We start from the raw sequence: 20,514 nt of genomic DNA, 5'->3' as shown, positions 1-20,514 counted from the left end.
AGTACAGGTAGTACTGTACTTACGTCCGCAATTGAGCCCCAAATTTCTATTGCTAAGTGAGACAGATGTTAAGTGAATTTTGCCCCATTTTACGACCTTTCTTGCCACAGTTGTTAAGTGAATCACTGCAGTTGTTAAGTGAATCTTAACCCCGGAACACTGCAACCGTCAGTTGTCAAGCACCTGAATTTTGATCACATAGAGCCTTGGTGGAGCAGTGGGCTAATGCCTCCTTAAGTAACACCAGCTGCCTGTAATTAGTGCAGGTTCGCATCCCACCAGGCTCAAGGTTGACTCAGCCTTCCATCCTTCCGAGGTAGGTAAAATGAGGACCCAGATTGTTGGGGGCAATTAAGCTGACTTTGTAATAATGCCGCTTGGGGGTGTGTGAAAGCCCTAATAAGCAGGCATATACATAGAATGAAGGCTACTGCTAAGCTTGTAAGCCGCCCTGAGTCTTCGGAGAAGGGCGGGATATAAATGCAATTAAAATAAAAAAATAAATAAATAGCCTTCGGGATGTTGCAATGGTCCTAAGTGTGAAAAACAGTCATAAGTCCCCTTTTTTCAGGACCGTTGTAACTTTGAACGGTCACTAAACAAACTGTTGCAAGTCGAGGACTACCTGTACCTACATTTAGAGGAAAAGGGTGAAAAATCCAGGCGATGCAGCTCAGCTGATGAAAGGCAAGCTGCAAGCCCAGGCGCTATTCTTTAAGCATTTGCAGCTCAAAGATATGCCGCCTATCGGAGAAAGCTCCTCTTTTCGTCCCCCTCAAGTTCTTTGGAAAAGGGCAACGTGGCTTGCCGCCGAGCCCCGGGCTACGACTTCAGCACTCGGCCTCTTGCATTGCCTCCTAAAAGGACCTACCCGAGAGTGGGTAGGACTCCTTTGCAGCTCCGGCTCTTCAGCGCAGCCACCTAGCCCAGGGGTTAGGCCAGGGGTCTTCAAACTTGGCCCTTTTATGATTTGTGGACTTCAACTCCCAGAATTCCTCTGCCAGTTTGCCTGGCTGAGGAATTCTGGGAGTTGAAGTTCACAAGTCATAAAAGGGCCAAGTTTGAAGACCCCTGGGTTAGGCAACCTCGGCTCTTTTATGACTCGTGGACTTCAACTCCCAGAATTCCTGAGCCAGCATAGCTGGCTCAGGAATTCTGGGAGTTGAAGTCCACGAGTCATAAAAGAGCCGAGGTTGCCTACCCGTGCCCTAGCCATTCACACAGCCGACGGCGTGAGCTTCCAGACGGAGCTGCGGCGCGAGCCAAAACCCGCGCGTCTCTCTCTCTCTCTCTCTCTCTCTCTCTCTCTCTCTCTCTCTCTTTATGGGAGCTGGGAATCTGCCCCTTTGACTTCCGATCGGAAGTGGGCCTTTTTTTTCTCTTTTCTTTGCGTAGCGCGGTGTCCATGGAGACGGAAGATGGCACCTCGGCGTAAGTGGAGGGCTCGGCGGTTGACAGGGTGCCGGTGCTGTTAAGGAACGGCGAGGTCACGTGACGAACGAAGCGCGGGCGCGGGCGGGGGGGGGGGGGAGGATGCGGTCTCTCGGCGCTTCCAGCTTCCAAGTTGGAAGGCTCGGGCCTCGGGCAGGGAGCAATGCAGTCGGTGGGGGTGGGGGCGGGGGCTCCTGCTGGGCTCTGGCCCCGGGACTCCGGAGGCTGTCGTGGCAGGAGATGCTGCACAGCGAAGGGAAGGGAAGGGGAAGGGAAAGGAAGGGGAGCCTGCCGTAAAAGAGCCGGCCAATCCGGCATCCCCGAAACCTGGCGGGGGTGCAGCTCACCTCTCCCGTCGGAGCATCACTTTGAGATGCCCCGTTTTAATCCCATATTTCGAGGGAAACAGCCTTCTTTTTCGTGGTCTTTCGGATGTCCCCCCGTCGGGTGATGGAAGGCTGGATTCTGATAGCCTGCAATTCGCGGTGGAACATTGGTTTCAAATCTGCCTTGCGGTTTGTAACTGTGAGCGCTGTGCCCGTTGAAATAATATCGGAAGTGTTTGAACGTGGATCTGCTCTGAGTCAAATTTGCAAAGAAGAACAAGAATAGCTGCATCTACATGGAGGCAAGTGTGTGGTGGGGGTGCCCCGGGGCTCTGTTCTGGGCCCAGTGCTCTTCAACATCTCAGCAAATTTGCAGATGACACCAAGCTGGCAGGAATAGCCAACACTCCAGAAGATAGGCTTAAGATACAGGAGGATCTGGACAGACTCGAACCCTGGGCGCTATCTAACAAAATGAAATTCAGTGGTGAAAAAAGTAAGCTTCTACGTTTAGGCAAGAAAAGACAAATGTACAGGTATAGTATAGGTGGTACCTTGCTCAATAGTAGTAACTGTGAGAGGGATCTTGGAATCCTAGTGGACAATCACAAATAGGAACCAGCAGTGTGCTGCAGCTGCCAAAAAAGCCAACACAGTGCTAGGCTGCATTAACAGAGGGATAGAATCAAGATCATGTGAAGTATTAATACCACTTTACAATGCCTTGGTAAGGCCACACTTGGAATGCTACATCCAGTTTTGGTCACCACCAGGGCTTTTTTTGTCATAGAACGCTCAGAATGGAGTTCCGGCACCTTTTTTGGATGGAACCTTGTAGGGTAGGCAAGGTGGGTTGTATGACATTTGTGAGTTCCGGCACCTTTTTCTTTTACAAAAAAAGCACTGGTCACCACGATGTAAAAAAGATGTTGAGACTCTAGAAAGAGTACAGAGAAGAGCAACAAAGATGATTAGGGGACTTGCCACAAAGAAGAGGGAGTCAAGCTATTCTCCAAAGCGCCTGAAGGCAGGACAAGAAGCAACGGATGGAAACTAATCAAGGAGAGAGAAGCAACCTAGAACTACAGAGAAACTTCCTGACAATTGGAACAATTAACCAGTGGAACAACCTGCCTCCAGAAGCAGTGAATGCTCCAACACTGGAAGTTTTTAAGAAGAGACTGGACAGCCACTTGTCTGAAATGGTATAGGGTTTCCTGCCTGAGCAGGGGGTTAGACTAGATGACCTCCAAGGTCCCTTCCAACTATTATTATTGTTGTTGTTATTATTGTTGTTGTTGTTGTTGTTATTGTTATTATTATTATTATTATTATTATTATTATTATTATTATTATTATTATTATTATTATTATCTGGCAATAAGGCAAGAATAGAAAGGATTGGGCTGGTAACAATTAGTTCTACTGCTTTGGAATTCCAGATCTGAAATACAGCAACCATTTGCACAAGTAGATGAGCAAGACAAAACATGTTGTGCCTTTTTCTACCGGCATATACATCACAGTTCCTCTAGCAACTGGTGTCACTCTACATACAAACATTCATGAAATAATCTTTAGGAATATCAATTTAAGTTTATGACAGAATAGAGATTATTATCATTAGGTTTGCAGTATATGAAACTTCTTTCCTATGTAACATTGAGTAACCTAAATCCATTTCTTTTTGAAAAAAGATGAAAACACAGATATATTAATATTTTGGTTGGACCCCCAGATCGTCAACTTTCCTCTACACCTCTGGAAATTCTACTGTTCCTCAATGGCTGGTATTATGCCACATACTTCTTGCTGGAGATTTTCATATTTGTCTATAAAGGTGAGTCTAAAGTATAAGAAGTTAGTGGGGGACACACTTAGGTTTCCTCTTTGCTTAAACTGTTCTTTTTTTTAGTATCTGTTACTTACCTGAAAAAAGTGAATCATAGAAAAGTGTGACGTTTTATTTCCTCATTAATTCTCTAATTTAACCTGTGATTGTATAGAACTCAGGGTCTTTGCAGAACCATTCCTTATAATAGAATTATTGAAACCAGTGAAAAATTAGATAGATTTCGGATACCCCTTTCCAGAAGCCATCAGAGCTACTCACCTGGCTCCCATGTCCTCCTTTGGGGTAATGCTCTCTGCTGCCATCATATGTCTTCCTGAAAGTACCTTACCTGGAAGCTTCCCCCCCTAATCCTAATACACACACACACACACACACACACACACACACACACACACACACACACACACAAACTCCCAGAACCTGTGTAGCATATCTTCTGATTAAAGCTCAAAAATCCAACAGTTAAAATGATTTTGCTATTGTATATTTTGCTGGACGTATAGTTTAGATCTGCGTGACAAGCGATTTCAGGCCTTCTTTTCCAATATTCAGATATATCATGAGTGCCAACATTTAGTAATGAAGGATATCAAATTACAGAGCAGATTATTGGAAGATAGCAGCTTATTAAGAAAAACTCCAAGAGCATGATATATATATATTTTACAACACAAAAAGTAATGCTCCTAGCTTTTTTAAAAAGAAGTGTTAGCAAAATTCCTAGTTAAATGTGTTACCTACCCTAATTTAAGGTTCCGTCTATCATTCCTGGGCTTCCCGTATCCTGGAGATTTCGATAATTTATTATTGAGGTTGGTGAGTAGATAGAACCTCAGCCGTTTTTTTTTCCAGCCTTGGTCTACAGCTTCCATATATCTTGAAATTTTCCCATCTCCAGCAAAAAAGATATACCGGTATGCCTTCAAGTCAATGTTAATTCCTGGTGAGTGCCTAGACTAGTCCTCACAATTTTGTTGGCAGGATTTTCAGCCATGGCTTGCCATTGCCTTGTTCCAAAGCCATGCCTTACAAAGCAGGAGATTATCTGACTGTAGCATGCAAGCTGAGATCCACTGCCTCTCCTTTTACATTTGATCCTTATCAACATCAAACATTTCCCTTTTTTTTTGAAAACCCATAATAGTTGGAAAGGGGTACCTTGCTTTCCTTTCAGCTCACATGGCCATTTGTGTATCTTCTCAGGTCTCTTGTTGCCTTATCCATCTGCTAATCTGGCTTTGGACTTGGTTATGCTTTTTCTCTATCTTGGAATTGAAGTCACAAGAATATTTTTTGGTAAGCATCAAAGGATACATAATGATACTTACAGGAATAGCACATGCATTTCTCATTTAAAAATGAGCTTCTTTGATGGCATTTAAACTTACTGTATGCTGTCCCATCCACACCTTCAGATTGTTCACCAACCTGACTCCCTGAGAACAACATGTACGAGTTTTTGAAAAATGACCCTGGGCAGATATATAAATGCTAGTAGCATTTTATTACTGTATATTGTGCCCAGGCCTTCTTAATGTTCCTATTCAACTCCAATGGATGTTGACAGCAATGGACATCACTTCTTTGTGTGGTTTAGATTACATTTCATAGTTTGGAAATAATTAGGAACCATGGAACAACTTGACATATGAGAATAGAATTGTAAGCTTTGGTCAGACTGCTCCTCTTGATCTGTGACCATATGAAATCATATTCTGAGAATTTGTAAAGCTCAGAATGCCATTCTTTCATTTTAGGAGGGATTATTTCTAATAGGTCATTTTTATGTCATGAGAATATATTAGGAGTAGGATGTACAGAGCGTAGTGCTATATATTTGCAAAACCTCAACACTTGTGTGCCACTTTCCTCTGTTGAACGAAGTCTGAAAGAGAGTCCTGTTTTTATTCAAATGAATATAGGTTGCAATATCTGAGGCATCACTGACCCAGATAAAACCAGGGGCAGAAAAAATTGTGAGGAGAGATTTAAATTCATGTTAACCTGCATTGAAGTGCCTTTCAGTCCTGCTGCTCAATTTTTTCTCTGGTGGGCTCTCATATGAACATCTCGAAAGGTTTACTGGATGGTTTCTAACTTCTGCTGAATGGTCCATGTGTTTTGTGTCCCATATGTTATATCTGGCAGGCTCCAAAGGTAACCTCTGCCAGCGGAAAGTGCCACTTGCTGTCAGTCTGGCACTAACCTTTCCAGCAGCAGTGATGGCAGCCTATTATCTACTTCTGCAGACCTATGCCTTGCGTTTGGAGGCCATTTTGAATGCCATCTTGCTTTTCTTCTATGCAGTTGAGCTGTTACTGGGCATTCTAACTTTAGCCTCCTTTTCCAGGTAATTTTCTTGTAAATCCGGGATTTATTGGGAAAGCCAGTTTGGTCTAGTGGTTAAGGTACTGGGCTAGAAAGCAAGAGGATGTGAATTCAAGTTCTGCCTAGGCCAGGCATGTCAAACTGCCGGCCCGTGGGCTGGATGCATCACACCGAAACCGTGCCCACCCCATTGCTGGCAATGGGGGAAAAGTCGAGATACCTCGCGTGACGTCATGTGACATCGTGAATTTGACATGCCTGGCCTAGGCTATGAAAGTCATCTGGGTGACCTTGGGCCAGGCACTTTCTCTCTCAGCCCAACTTATGTTATTTCCTTGTTTTATTTATTTATCCTTTCAGTTTGGATTCATATTGAGAATCTCTGTGGATTGCACTATGTGAAACACTTTGTGATTAAGGGAAATTGCATGAAACCATTTCCGTGCTTAGCCCAGACTGCAGTTGGCAAGCTGGTTTCTTGGAAAAGATGAAAGAAGATAGAGTTCCAGTCTTTGCTTCAGGCATGCTGAGGTGCTGTCCTGAGAGTAGAGTTGCCAATCTTAGACTGGGTGGCCTAAGCACGTCCTCATCATCATCCTCGTATCCCTCCTAGAGCATAACAATTGACCCACTTGGACTTGGAGGCGTTGAAGACTGATTTTTGCAGGTCTCAAGTCTGTGAATCCGTGAACTTCAACCAGTGCATAGATTTTGCCTGCAAGTGCTGTATTCTTCAGATTCTTCAAACGGAAACATTCTGACACTGACTCAAGTCTTTACCATGTGTATAATGACTCTTGTTAGGATGCCTTGGTCAATTCTATTTGTTACAGCCTGTGCCCTGCTTTTAAGAGGGATGTCCATTCCCTAGAAATCAGTATTGTTATTGTTGTGTGTTGGCAATTTGTGATTGACACTTGATTTTTTTCTACAGTACCCTTGACATAAATACTTATTTTTCAACTATTGTAATTATGTGATAGTTCTAAGTGATATAACCAGTGAAACATGCACACACACACACACAAATGTGCTATAGCGGCTGAGACTTTCAGTCGTGTGTTTAAGTTCAAGGAAAATTTTGATTTAACCAGGTTTATATGAAGGGGTCCTCGACTGGAACAGCCCCAACAATTTAATTTCGTACCTTTCACACATGACTGGGCAATTTTTTCGTTGCAGTTATTGACAACGTACTTCTCTTATTTTGCATTGGGGATGGGAGGGAACAAGGTTATAGTAATAAATGTAGTCCTCGACTTACGACCACAATTGAGCCCAAAATATCTGTTGCTAAGCGGGACAGTTGTTAAGTGAATTTCCCTCCATTTTACAACCTTTCTTGCCACAGTTGTTAAGTGAATCGCTGCAGTTGTTAAGTTAGTAACCTGGTTGTTAAGTGAATCCGGCTTCCCCATTGACTGCTTGTCAGAAGGTGGCAAAAGGTGATCACATGACCCTGGGACACTGCAACCGTCATAAATATGAGTCAGTTGCCAAGCATTTGAATTTTGATGACAGTCATTAAGTCTGAAAAATTGTCATAAATTGCTTTTTTCAGTGCTGTTGTAACTTTGAACAGTCACTAAATGAAAGTTATAACTCGAGGCTATCTCTGCCGTTACAAATAGCTGTCCAAGGTACTTTGAGTATAGTTTGGTAATAATGTTAACTGTTACAGTTAAAGTGCATCTTCAAATGTGTTCTGATGGACTGATCGATCATGTACCATCATTTTCAACCCCCAGCAACTACATAGATTTTTTCCCCCTATGATGATATATCCCTATTAGGAGGCATTAAATGAGCACACAAAACAGAAGTTTAATTGTGGTCAGGACCATTCAATAATGGAACAGAGTTGCATTTGATGCATCAGTAGCCCCAGTCCATACTCGACCTCCTTGATCAGCCACAAGGTATTTGTTGTTGGAAGCTTTGATTACAAGACAGCTGGAGGATACAAACTGGAGGCTGAAATTGCCAGGACGGTCACTGGTTACCAGGATTTGCCCATCTTTATCCAAGGCCCAATATTTGCCACCTGGCAGAGTTAGTGGAAGGAAGGACTAAGATTAGGAAAGAGAGACAAACAAAGCGGCTCCATTTTCTTGATTTTTAAAAGGCTTTCTGATAATTACAGGAATCATAGGTTGTAGCCATGTTTCTTGTAAGTGCCAAGTTTAAAGATAAAGAGGGCAACCTTTTGGACCCCGAGAGCCTTATCTCTTTGTAGATTGGGAACTACACACACCCATCCTTACCAAGATCTTGCTTTTCACAGGAACACCATGCCACTTTTAGTAATCTTATGCAAGATTACTAAACAGTTTGGGAAGCACAATTGGTCTCTCCTTCTCACCAGCAAGTTGGCTGTAGCTTGCTAGTTTTACACTGCCATGACATGAGCTATAGGAAATCTTAAGGTTTGCAAGAAAAAAGAGGAAGCGGTGAGGGAGAACTCTTCTTCTCCCAGGAATCCGGGTTTAAGAGCATTGCTGGTACAGTAGGAAAGTAGTATTCTCAGCATCTTATCCCAAAGGGCCTTTTCAAAAGGCACCTGGATTTTCTTGTTTTTTTCTTGAAAATGTTTCGCTTCTCATCCAAGAAGCTTCTTCGGTTCTCCAGTTATGAGAACAGGATGTGTTATGGCCAGCCTAGAGGAGTGTATGTACGTGAAATAGTAGTACCGTATGCCAGGTTTTCCTCATAATGCATATAATCTGGGGGTCTCTGTTGTAAATCAGCTTAATCAGACTACAATATACTTACTGATTTGGAAATTATAGTAGCCTTCCTCACTGAGTGACAGGCTGCTGAGCACGTAGTCAGCACAGTTCCCTTCCAACCGCCTCATGTCAGAACTCAGACCAACATAACCAGCATCACTGTGCAGGATCAGTAGAGGCCGGTTCACCAGGACTAGCAGGAAATCTTCACTTTTACCTGTAAGTGCAATATAATCCTCTTGATAGTGTTTATCTTGGTCTGCAACCACCTGCTGATGTTTGCTAAAATGCCTTTTACCCACCAGATAAAAATTCCCGAAGTATCCAGAATGAGTATCCTAGGAAGGCTGGCTGTTGGGACTATTTGGTTTGATAGTTCCTTCCCCTGGTCTTACTAACACCAATCACAATAGCGACACTTGGCCTAGAAAGCCTTTAATCATTGGGTGTTCACATTTCAAAGGTGCTTGTTCCCAGATGTATCATCATAATTATTTTTATATATCTAGTGCACTTGCTCTATTAAATTCATTATCAAACAATAACTTGAAAGGCGATTCTGCTAGAAGTAGCCAAACATAGTCTGTGGGGGAGAGGGGGGCAATGTCATACCCAAAGGCTAGCAGGCATCTTGTAACCTGCTCCAAGAACAAAGAAGGAACCTCTTAAAGAGACGCAACTCCTACTGTTTCACATAGGCCACACCATGAAAAGAGTGTGCGGCTTGGTGTCCTGTGCTACTTTTAAACCTAAGATCAACCTGGGATTGTATCTATGAACTTGGTTGACTTAATGGAGTTAAGAGTGGGAAAGGAATGTCGCTGCTTCTTATTAACAATAGCAGTCATAGCTTAAAAAGAGCTCTCATTTTATAAGCTCAGCCCTAATATTAATTTTTAGTGAGCCATCTGTGATTTCTTTCCCATGATTTGCCTATATTTTAATACTGCCCACGGTGAAGCGATGTAATTGCAATGAAAGCTATTGACCAACGTATACCTGCAACTTTGGGGACTGCCAGGAGCTGTCCGTTGGGCCGCATAGACACATACTTGTCTCCCATGTGAAGCAACACCTTCTGATCCCGATACTGGAGTTCAAACCAAACATTATTGTCCTGTTTGGTGCTGCTAATGATACAGTCATTGGGTCCCTGTAGGAGAAAAGAGTATATTTACTCTGGAAAAGACTGTTATTCTGCCTTGCCCGATCTTGAAAAAAACATTCCTAACCCTGAGATTGAAACCTGAGTTTCAATCCTTGCTACTGTATATGGCTCTGCATTAAAAATGCTGGTTTTATCTGTTAGCCTGTCTCTATGTAGGCCATGACCCCGCCCCAAATTCAGCAACTTCTTGTAAGATGATTGAAGGTAATGGCTGTGTTTGTATTATATTAACTTGCAGTGCATTTGGCTTACTTACTGGGTTGTCCAAATCTAAAAGTTTAGTCTATTTGAGGATGACCTTAGTCTTGCTTCCGTGACCTCACTGCTATCAGAACATGATCTTGTACAGCTTGGCTTTGAGTGTTGCATGAATACACATGATTATTGGGTTTGTACCTTGTGATAATCCATAATGTGGTTTGACAGGTTTGTTTTAACATGTTACATGAACCCAGAAATTGTGGTTTATGTTAGTGTGTTGCATGATTCCGCCTTTGTGCTACTGTGTAGACACAACACTCCTATGCACTCTGTGATTACTAACTACAATATATATTAGAACTGTCACTCAAAGAATGGTAACATAAGGCACTACTTCCTAGTGTAGTTTCAGTTCTGGATGGAAAGATATTTTAGAGAAAAACTCAAAGTCCTGGTCCTAGGAAAACCTCAATCTGTCAGAGTGACAGATTTTGGAATAAGTATTTATTGCCAGGAAAGACAAAGATTAGTAGCCCGCAATATAAGTTACTAGCAGCCACATTGCTGTCAGAACGTACTGTAAAGAAGTCAATCAAAAATGCAATCTTAATGGAATTTGTTTACCACTCTTTTAAAATTATGCAATAAAAATTAATTTGATTCTTTGTTCAAACATTAAAATATCTTATTTACATTCCACCAGAAATTAGAGAGGGGAAAAAAAAAAGAATTTCCAAATTAGAAAAGTGGTTGGGTGTGGCAGCAAAATCAGTAGATCTTTTGGGGAATTACCTAGATTATTGGGATTAGAGAACAATCAAAGGACACTTATGTCTACAGTATTACGGTGTGCCACATATATTCAAGATACATCCCTTATTTCAGAATTTCTTGAGGTGGTGGAGATCTAGGATGTTTTCAGTTTTTGGTTTTGATACAGTAGCAGTTTTGTGATTGTTTTTCATGAAACACAGACAAAAATAGTTCTATTTCCTACTGACATTTAAATAGTTTCTGGGACACACAATTGTGTTACTTAGCTGAAGTTATAACTGAGCATTCATATGGATAATTCGAATAGTATAATCTGATGAACAATTGTGTGAGGTGTAGGTAGTCCTTGGATTATGATCACAATTTGATCACAATATATCTGTTGCTAAGTGATGGGGCGGTAGAGCACAACCTCAGGTGACCGTGTCACTTAGCAAAAGCAATCCTGGCCGTTTGGCTCCACTTGCCATTGTTCCTCCAGATGTGGAGGAAACAGAAGGCATCCCAGTAAGGAGCAGCTGAGGGCTGCAAGCAGGTGGGAGAGGACCTGGGAGGCCCAATGCAGGCCATCCAAGAGTTGAGGGAGCGCTGCAGTACGGCATAAGTGCAGCCGGGCAGGGAAAGAATACATTGCAGCTGAAAGGCTTCTTGGTGTGCTGTGGGCTCCTGAGTTGCAGCCCAACATGAAGCTGCAATCACCCCTGGAAGCCATGGCTGCCCCAGCTACCTCTGCAGCACAGTGCAAAGCCACCCCACCCTGGGAAGTGCTAAACACCTGGGAAACCCCAGCTTCCCTAGCCCAACCACCTTCACTGCCCTGCACTCTGAGACCCTGATGCCTTGCACTCCTGTTGACTTCATCTCACTGCTGGGGAGTCATGCCACACCAGACCTTCTTCCCAAATGCCCAAACTTTGCTCATGTGACTGCACTGGCCATAACTTCAGGGACCGGTCATAAGTCCCTTTTTTTCCAGCACGGTTGTAACTCTGAACTGTTTCTGAACGAACGGTTGCAAGTCGAGAACAATTGGTAAAGCAAGCAAGGAAAGGAGAACTACTGATAATGCCTACCTTTCCTTCCGTGAGGGCAAATGTCATGACACAGATTAGTAACAGATTGAAGTAGCTGATCTTTCCCAGTCTATCCCCATTCGTGCATTATGCAGAGGGACTCACCAAGGACATGTATGTGCCACAATGGCCACGAAAGCAGACCTTCTTTGCAGCATCATCATACAACAGTTGGAAGATCTCTGTGTTACTTACTGCCATTGCAGTGGCATAGAGATCGGCACCTGCAGAACAGTAAACCAGTTAAGACTCATTATGGTTTCAGCCAGTGCTTTTTTTGTAAAGGAAAAAGGTGCCAGAACTCACACGTCATGCAACCCGCCTTGCCTACCCTACAAGGTTCCATCCAAAAAAGGTGCCGGAACTCCGTTCTGAGTGTTCTGTGACAAAAAAAGCCCTGCTTTCAGCCCAATAAATTAAAACTATTGTCCCTTGTTGTCTAAAGTCAAGCTAAAGCCGTGCTCAACTGTATTGCAAAAGGATAGTAACCAGAGACCAGGAAAAGAATTTGTAATATTTCCACAATCCTGTCCTTCTTATGAAAATCCTAACAATCTGTTTTTCATGACATTCTCATAGGACCTATGTTGCTTCAGGTAAGCAAAATTTTAGATGTATCCTTGGGTTAGTCAAGACATTTTCCTTTATCCTTTACATACATTTCTCAGCATGGAATCAGAATAGTTCAATCACAATACATGTCTCCATGGGCAGCAGACAGCATGATGGGGGAAGATTTCTGCCTGCTGCTTTCTCAAACTAATCTATAGTGCTCTTTAGGGTTAAATCAAATCTGCCTTAAGTCCCTTTTATTTCAGTGGATTACAGTATATCTGAATCCAACCCAATATTGCTATTATGACATCCAGCCAGATGCTTGGATTATGTATAAAATCTTTCATTTGATTTTTTTTACAGAACCTTAGAATTGTAGAGTTATAAGGGGCCACAAATATCGTCCAATCCAGTGTTTTTCTAACTTGGCAACTTTAAGATGTGTGAACGTCAGCTCCCAGAACCACGCTGGTTGGGGAATTCTGGGAGCTGAAGTCCACACATATTAAAGACACAACATTTGAAAAACACTGATTTAATCCAGGTCTTTGCAATGTACAGGGAATTCTGTTAAACCAACCGTGAGATGTCCTTTCTATTTTTCATCTTTTCCCTTGCTCTTAAAGCTGCCTGGTGACATTAATAACAATCCACACTCAACCAATCTTTGCTCTCTTATTTTGGGTCTCCCCTCCCCAAAAAATTGTTTTTGTAAGATCTCTCCATTTTGGCAGATTTGGGGCTATAGTTCTTTCCAGGGCAAGAGGCTAATGAAAGTCATTCCACTCACCAGACTCGGCAAAATAACAAGTTACCATTAAAGGTTATTATTAGAGGCTCAATTGTCACGATTGTTATTCCTATCTAGACAGATATGACATACAAAGCCCTACATGGCATGGGTCCGGATTACCTACGGGAGCACCTACTACCGGCGTCAACTTCCCTCCGTCCTGTACGTTCCCACAGAGAGGGCCTCCTCAGGGTACCACCGGTCAGAGAATGTCGGCTGGTGACCCCCAGGGGGAGAGCATTCTCGGTGGGTGCACCAATCCTTTGGAACCTCTTACCAGCTGAACTCCGGATGGCCCCCGACCTTCGCTCCTTCCGGCGTGATCTAAAAACTTATCTATTCGAACAAGCCGGCCTGGCCTGATGGGTTTGGGTTTTAACATTACTTTAACTAACCTACAACATTGGGCACAATCATCTAACTTTAAATCTTGTATCCTGTATTCTTATTATTAGTGCCCTGTACACCGCCCTGAGTCCTTCAGGAGAAGGGCGGTATATAAATCAAATAAATAAATAAATAAATAAAATAAACTCACCAGGCTTGCAAGAGACAAACTTGTTGGTAGAAGAGGAGCGCAATGAAACTTGGGCAGGGCTTGCTTCCACACTGAAGAGTTCATCCCGTCCAGGTCTGTCCATCTTTAGGGTTTTCATACTACCTTCTCGCCCAGTCAAATACTTTCCCTCATCGTCCCGGAAGGCAACCAAGCCACCATGGACTTCCAAGGAGTACATGGTTTGGGCAGTAACGTCAGATACCAGTGAACCATTGGAAGCTAAGAGTTTACCTGCCCCATTTCTCAATCCATACTTCTTCACTGGAGACAGAGCAGGAGAAGAGAACAAAAGAGGTTGACAGGGCTTGGTTTTCAATCCTGGAAAATAATCTCAAAATGAATGTCTGCAAAGCAAAGTTGCAACTATTCATTTCATTCTAGAATTACAGCAGAGGCTTTCATCCAACAATCCCCATTTCCAACATCTTTGTTCTCACCACCTTTGAATTAGCCCAGTTTCCCATAGCTATAATTACTGCATACATTCTTTTTTTTTCTTCTTAAAATCAGATCTAAAGTCCTAATTGAACTGTTCTGAGTGAACTTCTATTCAGGACGAGAGGGTGATTTTTAAACTACTTATACTGGGATTGTGTTCTGTGCAGTACTAAATTGTTCTCTCTTGGATTGGTTTGTTTCCTAGTTCAATAGCTGAAATTGCCTAGAACTTTTTAAAATATAAAACCTATTCATCTAGTTTCTGTTTTCCTTCTACCAAAGAATATGTGCATCTCATAAAGGTTGGAAAGTGTTTTCAATTTAGCGGTTCAAACTTATATTCACCTATTTGTATAGATATGTTTCTAGAGATGGTTCAGAAAAATCTGACTCCAAAATACAGTATCTCGTCCCAACATTATTCTGATCGTATCTAGAGGGCTCTGAAATTTTTCCACCTTGGTTTCCAACTTAGAAATGGATGGTCCTGAATCGAATGCAAAACAGAGATCAGAATACATCTAGCTTATAATGACACATTTCGGGGTTGGAACATTTCAACCTTGAAATATTTAGCGTGCCTTTGCTTTTCTCTTCCTAACATTTGGGAGAGCTTTGGTATACCCAAAATAGCCTCTTAAATAATCTGCATGCCTGGAGACTTGGGGCCAGTCAATCTAAGAATGGAAACTTGTATAGACATGACATAAATAACATCTTTGCACACCCCTCCCATTTTTCCTGGGTCCTAAATATCTTGCCTGATGAAGAATGCTTGGAAATATCATAGCTTGCAACTAGAATGTACATTCTTCAGTTAGTCTAAGAAAGATATTGCCTCCTTGGTTTTGTTTTTATTTTGTGGACAATATACCTTTTTAAAAACATGTTTGCTTTGAGAAAGAATATTTTTGGAAGAAATGTTGTTGTTTTAATGCATTGGTTAAGTTAATTGGTTTTAGCTTTTCCCCCAGTTTAGCTGTTAAAATCACATCTGTTTTCTTATCAGTCTTATTTTCTTTCCAATACTATATTGAGGATTTTTAATGTATAGATTCTTAGTATAACTAAAGACTGTGGCCCCTAATTCCAGTAAAATCAGATGCATAAGGAACTGGAATTTAATTTTCACATCTGTGTTCATGGTTAGCTTGTCCCTATGTGTACTATAAAGTAAGACCGTATGGAATGCCTTTGACAGAAAGAAGAATTTGAAGTGAAGAGAGGAATAGATATTTTTTCAATATACGGTATTACAAAAATGATTGAATTTGGGCATGGAAGCCTCCCTGGTAAACATATCCCTCTTTTTGGTGTCAGTGCAGTGCTTGTACTACTGTCTAATTGGAATTACCCAAGTTACCTAACAAATGCTGTTAAGGAAATCAAACTTTGCACTATCCACAGTGACTTCCTGGGTAAGCAGAATTTGAATTCACCTGGTATACATGGGGACAATTGCCTTCTGTCAGCATTGTGTGCCCTGGAATCCAGACCTATTGAGGAGATGCAAATGACTCAAGCTTAACGTTTTCACATATTAAAACAGAGGATTATTTTAGGAGTTTGTCTGGCTATCTTAATAGCTTTTGGGGAAGATATTGGCAGATAAAATAATGGTACTCAAGCATGATCATCATTCTATCCCTTTTCCTTCTTCATTATGATGCCCCCTTCATATGCTTGAAAAATAATATAATTTCCCCTCTTTTCTTTTCTGCAAGACAAAAATACCCAGATTCCAACTCTGGTTTCTAGTCTACAAAGGAGGTGAATGAGAGGGAACATAATAGAGCTGCACAGAATGATGCACAGTGTGGATAAAGTGGGCAAGGAGAAGCTATTTTATCTTTCAGAATATACCAGACCAGAAGTCATCCAATGAAATTGAACCTGGGAAGAATCAGGATCAATTAAAAAAACATTTTTTTATGCAACAGGAATTTGTTGCCATGAGACATGGTGCTGGCTACCAGCTTGGCTGTTTTTTTATTTAAAAAAAGGATTGGACCAGTTCATGGAAGTCATGGGAATCAGTTAGCCTTGAGGTGGTGTGGCTGCCTCAGAAAGCCAGCTGATGGGAGATTAGCAGGCTTCCCTGTGCAGATGGTTGGCCACTCTTAAGGTCGGACTGATGGATGGGCCATCTGCTGCCGCTAATGCTGTTATGTTCTATAAGCCTGTTCATTTGAATAATTCTTAAACTATGGGCCTACAACAGGACATAGTACTTCAAATGAAGTTTGATGTGCAGAATCCAGTGGAACTATTACTTTCTATGATTTGCAAATAACATTTCTCCTGATACATCCTAAATTATTTTGTCTTTTGGACAGCCTATCAGCTGATCATTACAAAATCCTATCTCATGTGGCAGATTATCATAGCAGATATTACCTACTCTATATCTATTCATTTGATTTCTTTTTTTCTTAAGAGAAGAAATTGTAATTTGTTTCTATTCAAATTCATGCAGATTTAGCCCCTCCCTAGCCTATCAATATTATTTTTAAATTTTCTTGTTTTAGGCTATTGGTTATCTCACCTAAGTTTGTACCACTTGCATAAGCTGATAAGGTGGTTATTTGAGGGACCATCTATCTCCAATAGTTCCTGCCCACCTAATAAGACTGGGCAGAGTGGGCACATTCTGAGTCGGTTCACTTAAACAACACTATCTATTGGAACCTAGAAAGTGTGTCTTTATTATTGTGGCACCTGCCCACAATAGATGAAATTGCATCCCCTGGAGATTCACAAGGCTCCCACGCTGCAGCTGTTCCACTGGCCTTGCTTGTGGAACTTGGCTTTGCTCCCAGGCCTGCAGTTAGGGTGACTTTTGGTCCTCTGTAGTTTTCTTTTGATGTGTTAAGTTACCTATTCCCAATGAATCTGTCTTTTTTATTGCATTCTGTTGTTTCCTACTTGTGACATGTAAGCCACCCAAAAGTTTCAAGAGTTGGGCCACCTCTAAATCAAATCAATCAAATAAATAAATATTTGTTCAACTATCCATAAACAGTGTAGACTGTATAGTAAACATTTCGTCGATGTATATAAATGTAGTTTTTGAGTCAACTACACACATACTGAAAACAGTTTGTTAATCAGCATATAGGATTTTTTCCATCACGTGCTTTGCTGAAGTCAACGTATGTTCTAATCATGGTATACCCACAATCTACTAATGAAGATACCGTATAAAAATGGAAATAAGATTAGTCTGGCCACAAATCCCTCCTGATATGCAATCATCATTGCATTATTCTCAAAATGTTTACAAATTGATCTACAAATTCTACAAAACAAATAAAATTTACAAATTTCTAAAGTAACCCAATAATCAATGCCAGAGTGACTGGTCTGTAGTTTCTTGGATCCTCCTTTCCCCCTTCTGAAGTAATCAAGCAGATTACTCTCCATAGTTCTTTCTATAGTATCCTAATGACGCAATCTGTCTGTCTATGGAGATTTTTTTTCATTCAAGGTCATTAGACCTTGACTTATTTTTATTAGTCTCAAGGTGATATTCTGCTCCTGCTTTTCAAAAATTGTAGAGAAATTAAAGGGCTACATGATAAAAGGGACAAAATCTTGAGGCACCAGGAGGAAAATATGAGGCAACTTAAGGGAAAAGAGCAAGGTGAAGGAATGACCCTACATTTTCAATACGCTGATTATTGCTTCTAAGATTTACATAAGTTTTAAAAGTAAACTTAATTCTGAAAAGTTTTCAAAATTATATTGGCCATATTGTAGATATGGCAGTAATGTTGGAATGCATGTCATCAACAGTCACATCACAGAAGAATGTTGCTATGGAAGAAATCTATACTTCTTAAAAGATGACGAAACCATTATTTTTCTGCAATCTGTTAGACACAATGTAGCCTAATACAAAAATGTTGAAAATATGTACTGTATTTATTTAACACAAAACGTGATGTACTGCCCCCTTGGTGTTTATTTTAATCAGGTTTTTTTGGAAACTGTTGAAAAGGTAGTCATGCATTGGCCCCAATTCAGCTCACTTTTTCAAATTATATGTACTGTATAATCTTATTCTTGTTTAGTCAGGCAGCTCTTCATCTCAGTGAGATACCGTTGCAGCAAATGTATTTAGGATTCTATCCTAATCATGGTTTATTTTAGCTTTATGTATGTCGCCTTTATGTTTGAAATTGTAAGATTTATTTTATTTTAGACTAAAGCCTATTCAGAAGTATTCAGTGTGTTTTATCTCGGAATTCAAAGTTGCCTCCTGCTTCTTGAGACAGTTTCAAATGTTAGTTTTAGGACAGCTGCCTATTTTGGAAATTAAGCAAAGTTATCCATAAACCAGTCCTATGTATGTATCCCACTAGAAGTTGAGTCACCTTAAAGAAGAGATACAAACAAGACTCTGGACTTCCAAAATTCCTTATGCATAATAATTACATCTAAAATCACTTTTTCCCACCTTTGAAATCATAGTAGATAGTGATGACTGATTCAGCCCCCCAAGGCATATCACGATCACAGCGCAATACCTCAGCCTTCTCATCACAACGCACATAACGCTTCCTGTTGGGGTTATAGATTGCAACATTGGGGTGTATTGCCAGGTGCAGAGTCCACTTTTCTGTTTCACTGGAAGCCTGGGCAAAGCATGTAACATTGTCCTCTGCCCCGCCCAGGTAACGCTTGGACTGCTCATTCTGCAGACACACCTGCCAGGAAAGAAATGTTACCAAGTCAACCTCGTCAGACAAGGGGGTGGAGGTGGCGAAGGACACACTCACACTGAGAATGAAAAGCTAGAATGGCTCTCCAGTTATTACTAAATGTCATCTGCAGCATTGTATACCGTGGGTTAGGGAAAGTGTGTTTATTTGAAACTTGCACTTCAGCAACTGTACATCCTGTGGCACATCCTGGTCCAGACCCTTCTGCTGTAAAGATCCAGATTCTTTTTCTGCCAACACCTTATAGCTGAACAGCATATTTTAAGTAGTAAGAACAAACTCTGTATTTGGTCCACTAGCTGTTTTATTAAGGATTTCGGTTATGGCTGGAGGTAAGTATACTCAGTCTCTGCCCAACAGTAGGACATTGAAAACGACCAACTTGATTTATTTAGGTCTAAGTACAAACTAAGAATCAACTAGTTCCCAAGCACTGCATACTTTTAACTTCTGCCATTTATAGAGACCAATGCATTGTAACTGCAAGCAGCTCACCACATATGGGAGAACAGCAAACAGCAAACAACTCCCATTTCCTTTTTCTTTCTCCCCATCGTTCCCTTCCCACCCTTTTACCTCAACCCAGTCCCACCAAATCAACTCTAAATAGTACTGGGAGTAACTAGGCTCTAATTCTGTGGCTGGGGATATATAATCAATAGGCGTGTTTGGCCTGAATGACTGCACCTTGCCATCTGGATACTGATGCAGCAGGAAGAACGTCTGAGGCCCTGGCTTATCCTGGTCACAGGTGACTTTGCCGTTTGGGTCAGCTGCTAAGTAGCGTTTCAGGGCACTGATAAGGTGAACCTTTTGGACAGCCCCCTCTCCTGGGCCAGCTGCTCCAGCTCCATGTGGGGTCACAAATTGCAGTACCCACACCTGACGAGGCTTCAGTTGCTTGCCTGTAGCTGCCACCTGGAAACGGAAAGGTTCGGCAGTCAGGTATCTGTTTGCAGCATTGATAAGTCCGAACGCCAGGGAGTATGTCATGGTGGAAAAGGATAAATGGCACCAATTCTTCAGGCCAGCTACCTGCTTGGCCTACTTGAGATTGCGTCTGATGCACAAGTTCATAATGGATGCCTAGCAACTAGGCAAACCCAACCCCCTTAGAACTAAGCCCCACCCACAGGAGTCCATTACTCAAGCTACTATGTTCTGAAAGCATGACATCCTTCAAGCCTCATCACTGATTACAGTATTGCAGACACCATTTTATGGCAAACCAGAGGCTTAGTGGAACACTGTTCACATACAGGAGGGCAGAGATTTTCTTTTAGCGGTTTGCTTCTTGTACGCAAGGCGTTCTATTCTCTGGCAAAAGCTTGCTCTCCTCTAGCAGCTCACTAGACTCAGGACAACCGTTGCCCAATGAGAATGAGACGTTACTGGCAGGGATCCTTGAGAAGATTGCTCACTCTTTATACGAAGGAAGTGAAGTGCAAACTTTTATGCAGTATGGCAAAATAGGTCTTATGCCCAGTTTATAGCAATCTCCCAGTAATGTGTATTTTCCTATGAAATGTAGGAGTGTAGGTATACTTCCTGCTCCAGCAT

General features: G+C 41.6%; 2 protein-coding genes across 3 annotated transcripts; one reads left to right on the top strand and one right to left on the bottom strand.

Moving 5' to 3' along the window:
• Positions 1-1,401: 1,401 nt before the first annotated feature.
• TMEM216 (transmembrane protein 216) lies at positions 1,402-6,896 on the top strand. Its single transcript, XM_081326725.1, has 5 exons — positions 1,402-1,431; positions 3,496-3,597; positions 4,816-4,908; positions 5,761-5,962; positions 6,301-6,896. The coding sequence occupies exons 1-5, from the start codon at positions 1,419-1,421 to the stop codon at positions 6,314-6,316; spliced, it is 426 nt and encodes a 141-aa protein (XP_081182851.1). The 5' UTR covers positions 1,402-1,418; the 3' UTR covers positions 6,317-6,896.
• Positions 6,897-7,744: 848 nt separating this feature from the next.
• On the bottom strand, positions 7,745-19,947 carry LOC308660063 (fascin-like; the record flags this gene model as incomplete). Of its 2 annotated transcripts, XM_081314281.1 has the most annotated exons (8): positions 7,745-7,984; positions 8,713-8,886; positions 9,669-9,822; positions 11,991-12,109; positions 13,772-14,053; positions 15,670-15,726; positions 18,690-18,939; positions 19,642-19,947. In XM_081314281.1, 8 exons carry the CDS (start codon positions 19,945-19,947, stop codon positions 7,785-7,787), a joined length of 1,542 nt encoding a protein of 513 aa, XP_081170407.1. In that variant the 3' UTR covers positions 7,745-7,784. The 2 variants fall into 2 exon arrangements, with proteins under 2 accessions (XP_081170407.1, XP_081170408.1); XM_081314282.1 differs by lacking the exon at positions 15,670-15,726.
• Positions 19,948-20,514: the final 567 nt, after the last annotated feature.

This window comes from Vipera berus (assembly GCF_964194415.1).
Source record: "Vipera berus genome assembly, chromosome: 1".
Classification (NCBI taxonomy): domain Eukaryota; kingdom Metazoa; phylum Chordata; class Lepidosauria; order Squamata; family Viperidae; genus Vipera; species Vipera berus.
This window is presented reverse-complemented; position numbering and strand designations above follow the sequence as displayed.

What these genes read in the sequence shown, in the direction of transcription:
- TMEM216 (XM_081326725.1), top strand. An exon ending in TTTCATATTTGTCTATAAAG is followed by an intron (nt 3,598 to 4,815) that starts GTGAGTCTAAAG and finishes GTATCTTCTCAG; the next exon opens with GTCTCTTGTTGCCTTATCCA. An exon ending in AGTCACAAGAATATTTTTTG is followed by an intron (nt 4,909 to 5,760) that starts GTAAGCATCAAA and finishes TATATCTGGCAG; the next exon opens with GCTCCAAAGGTAACCTCTGC.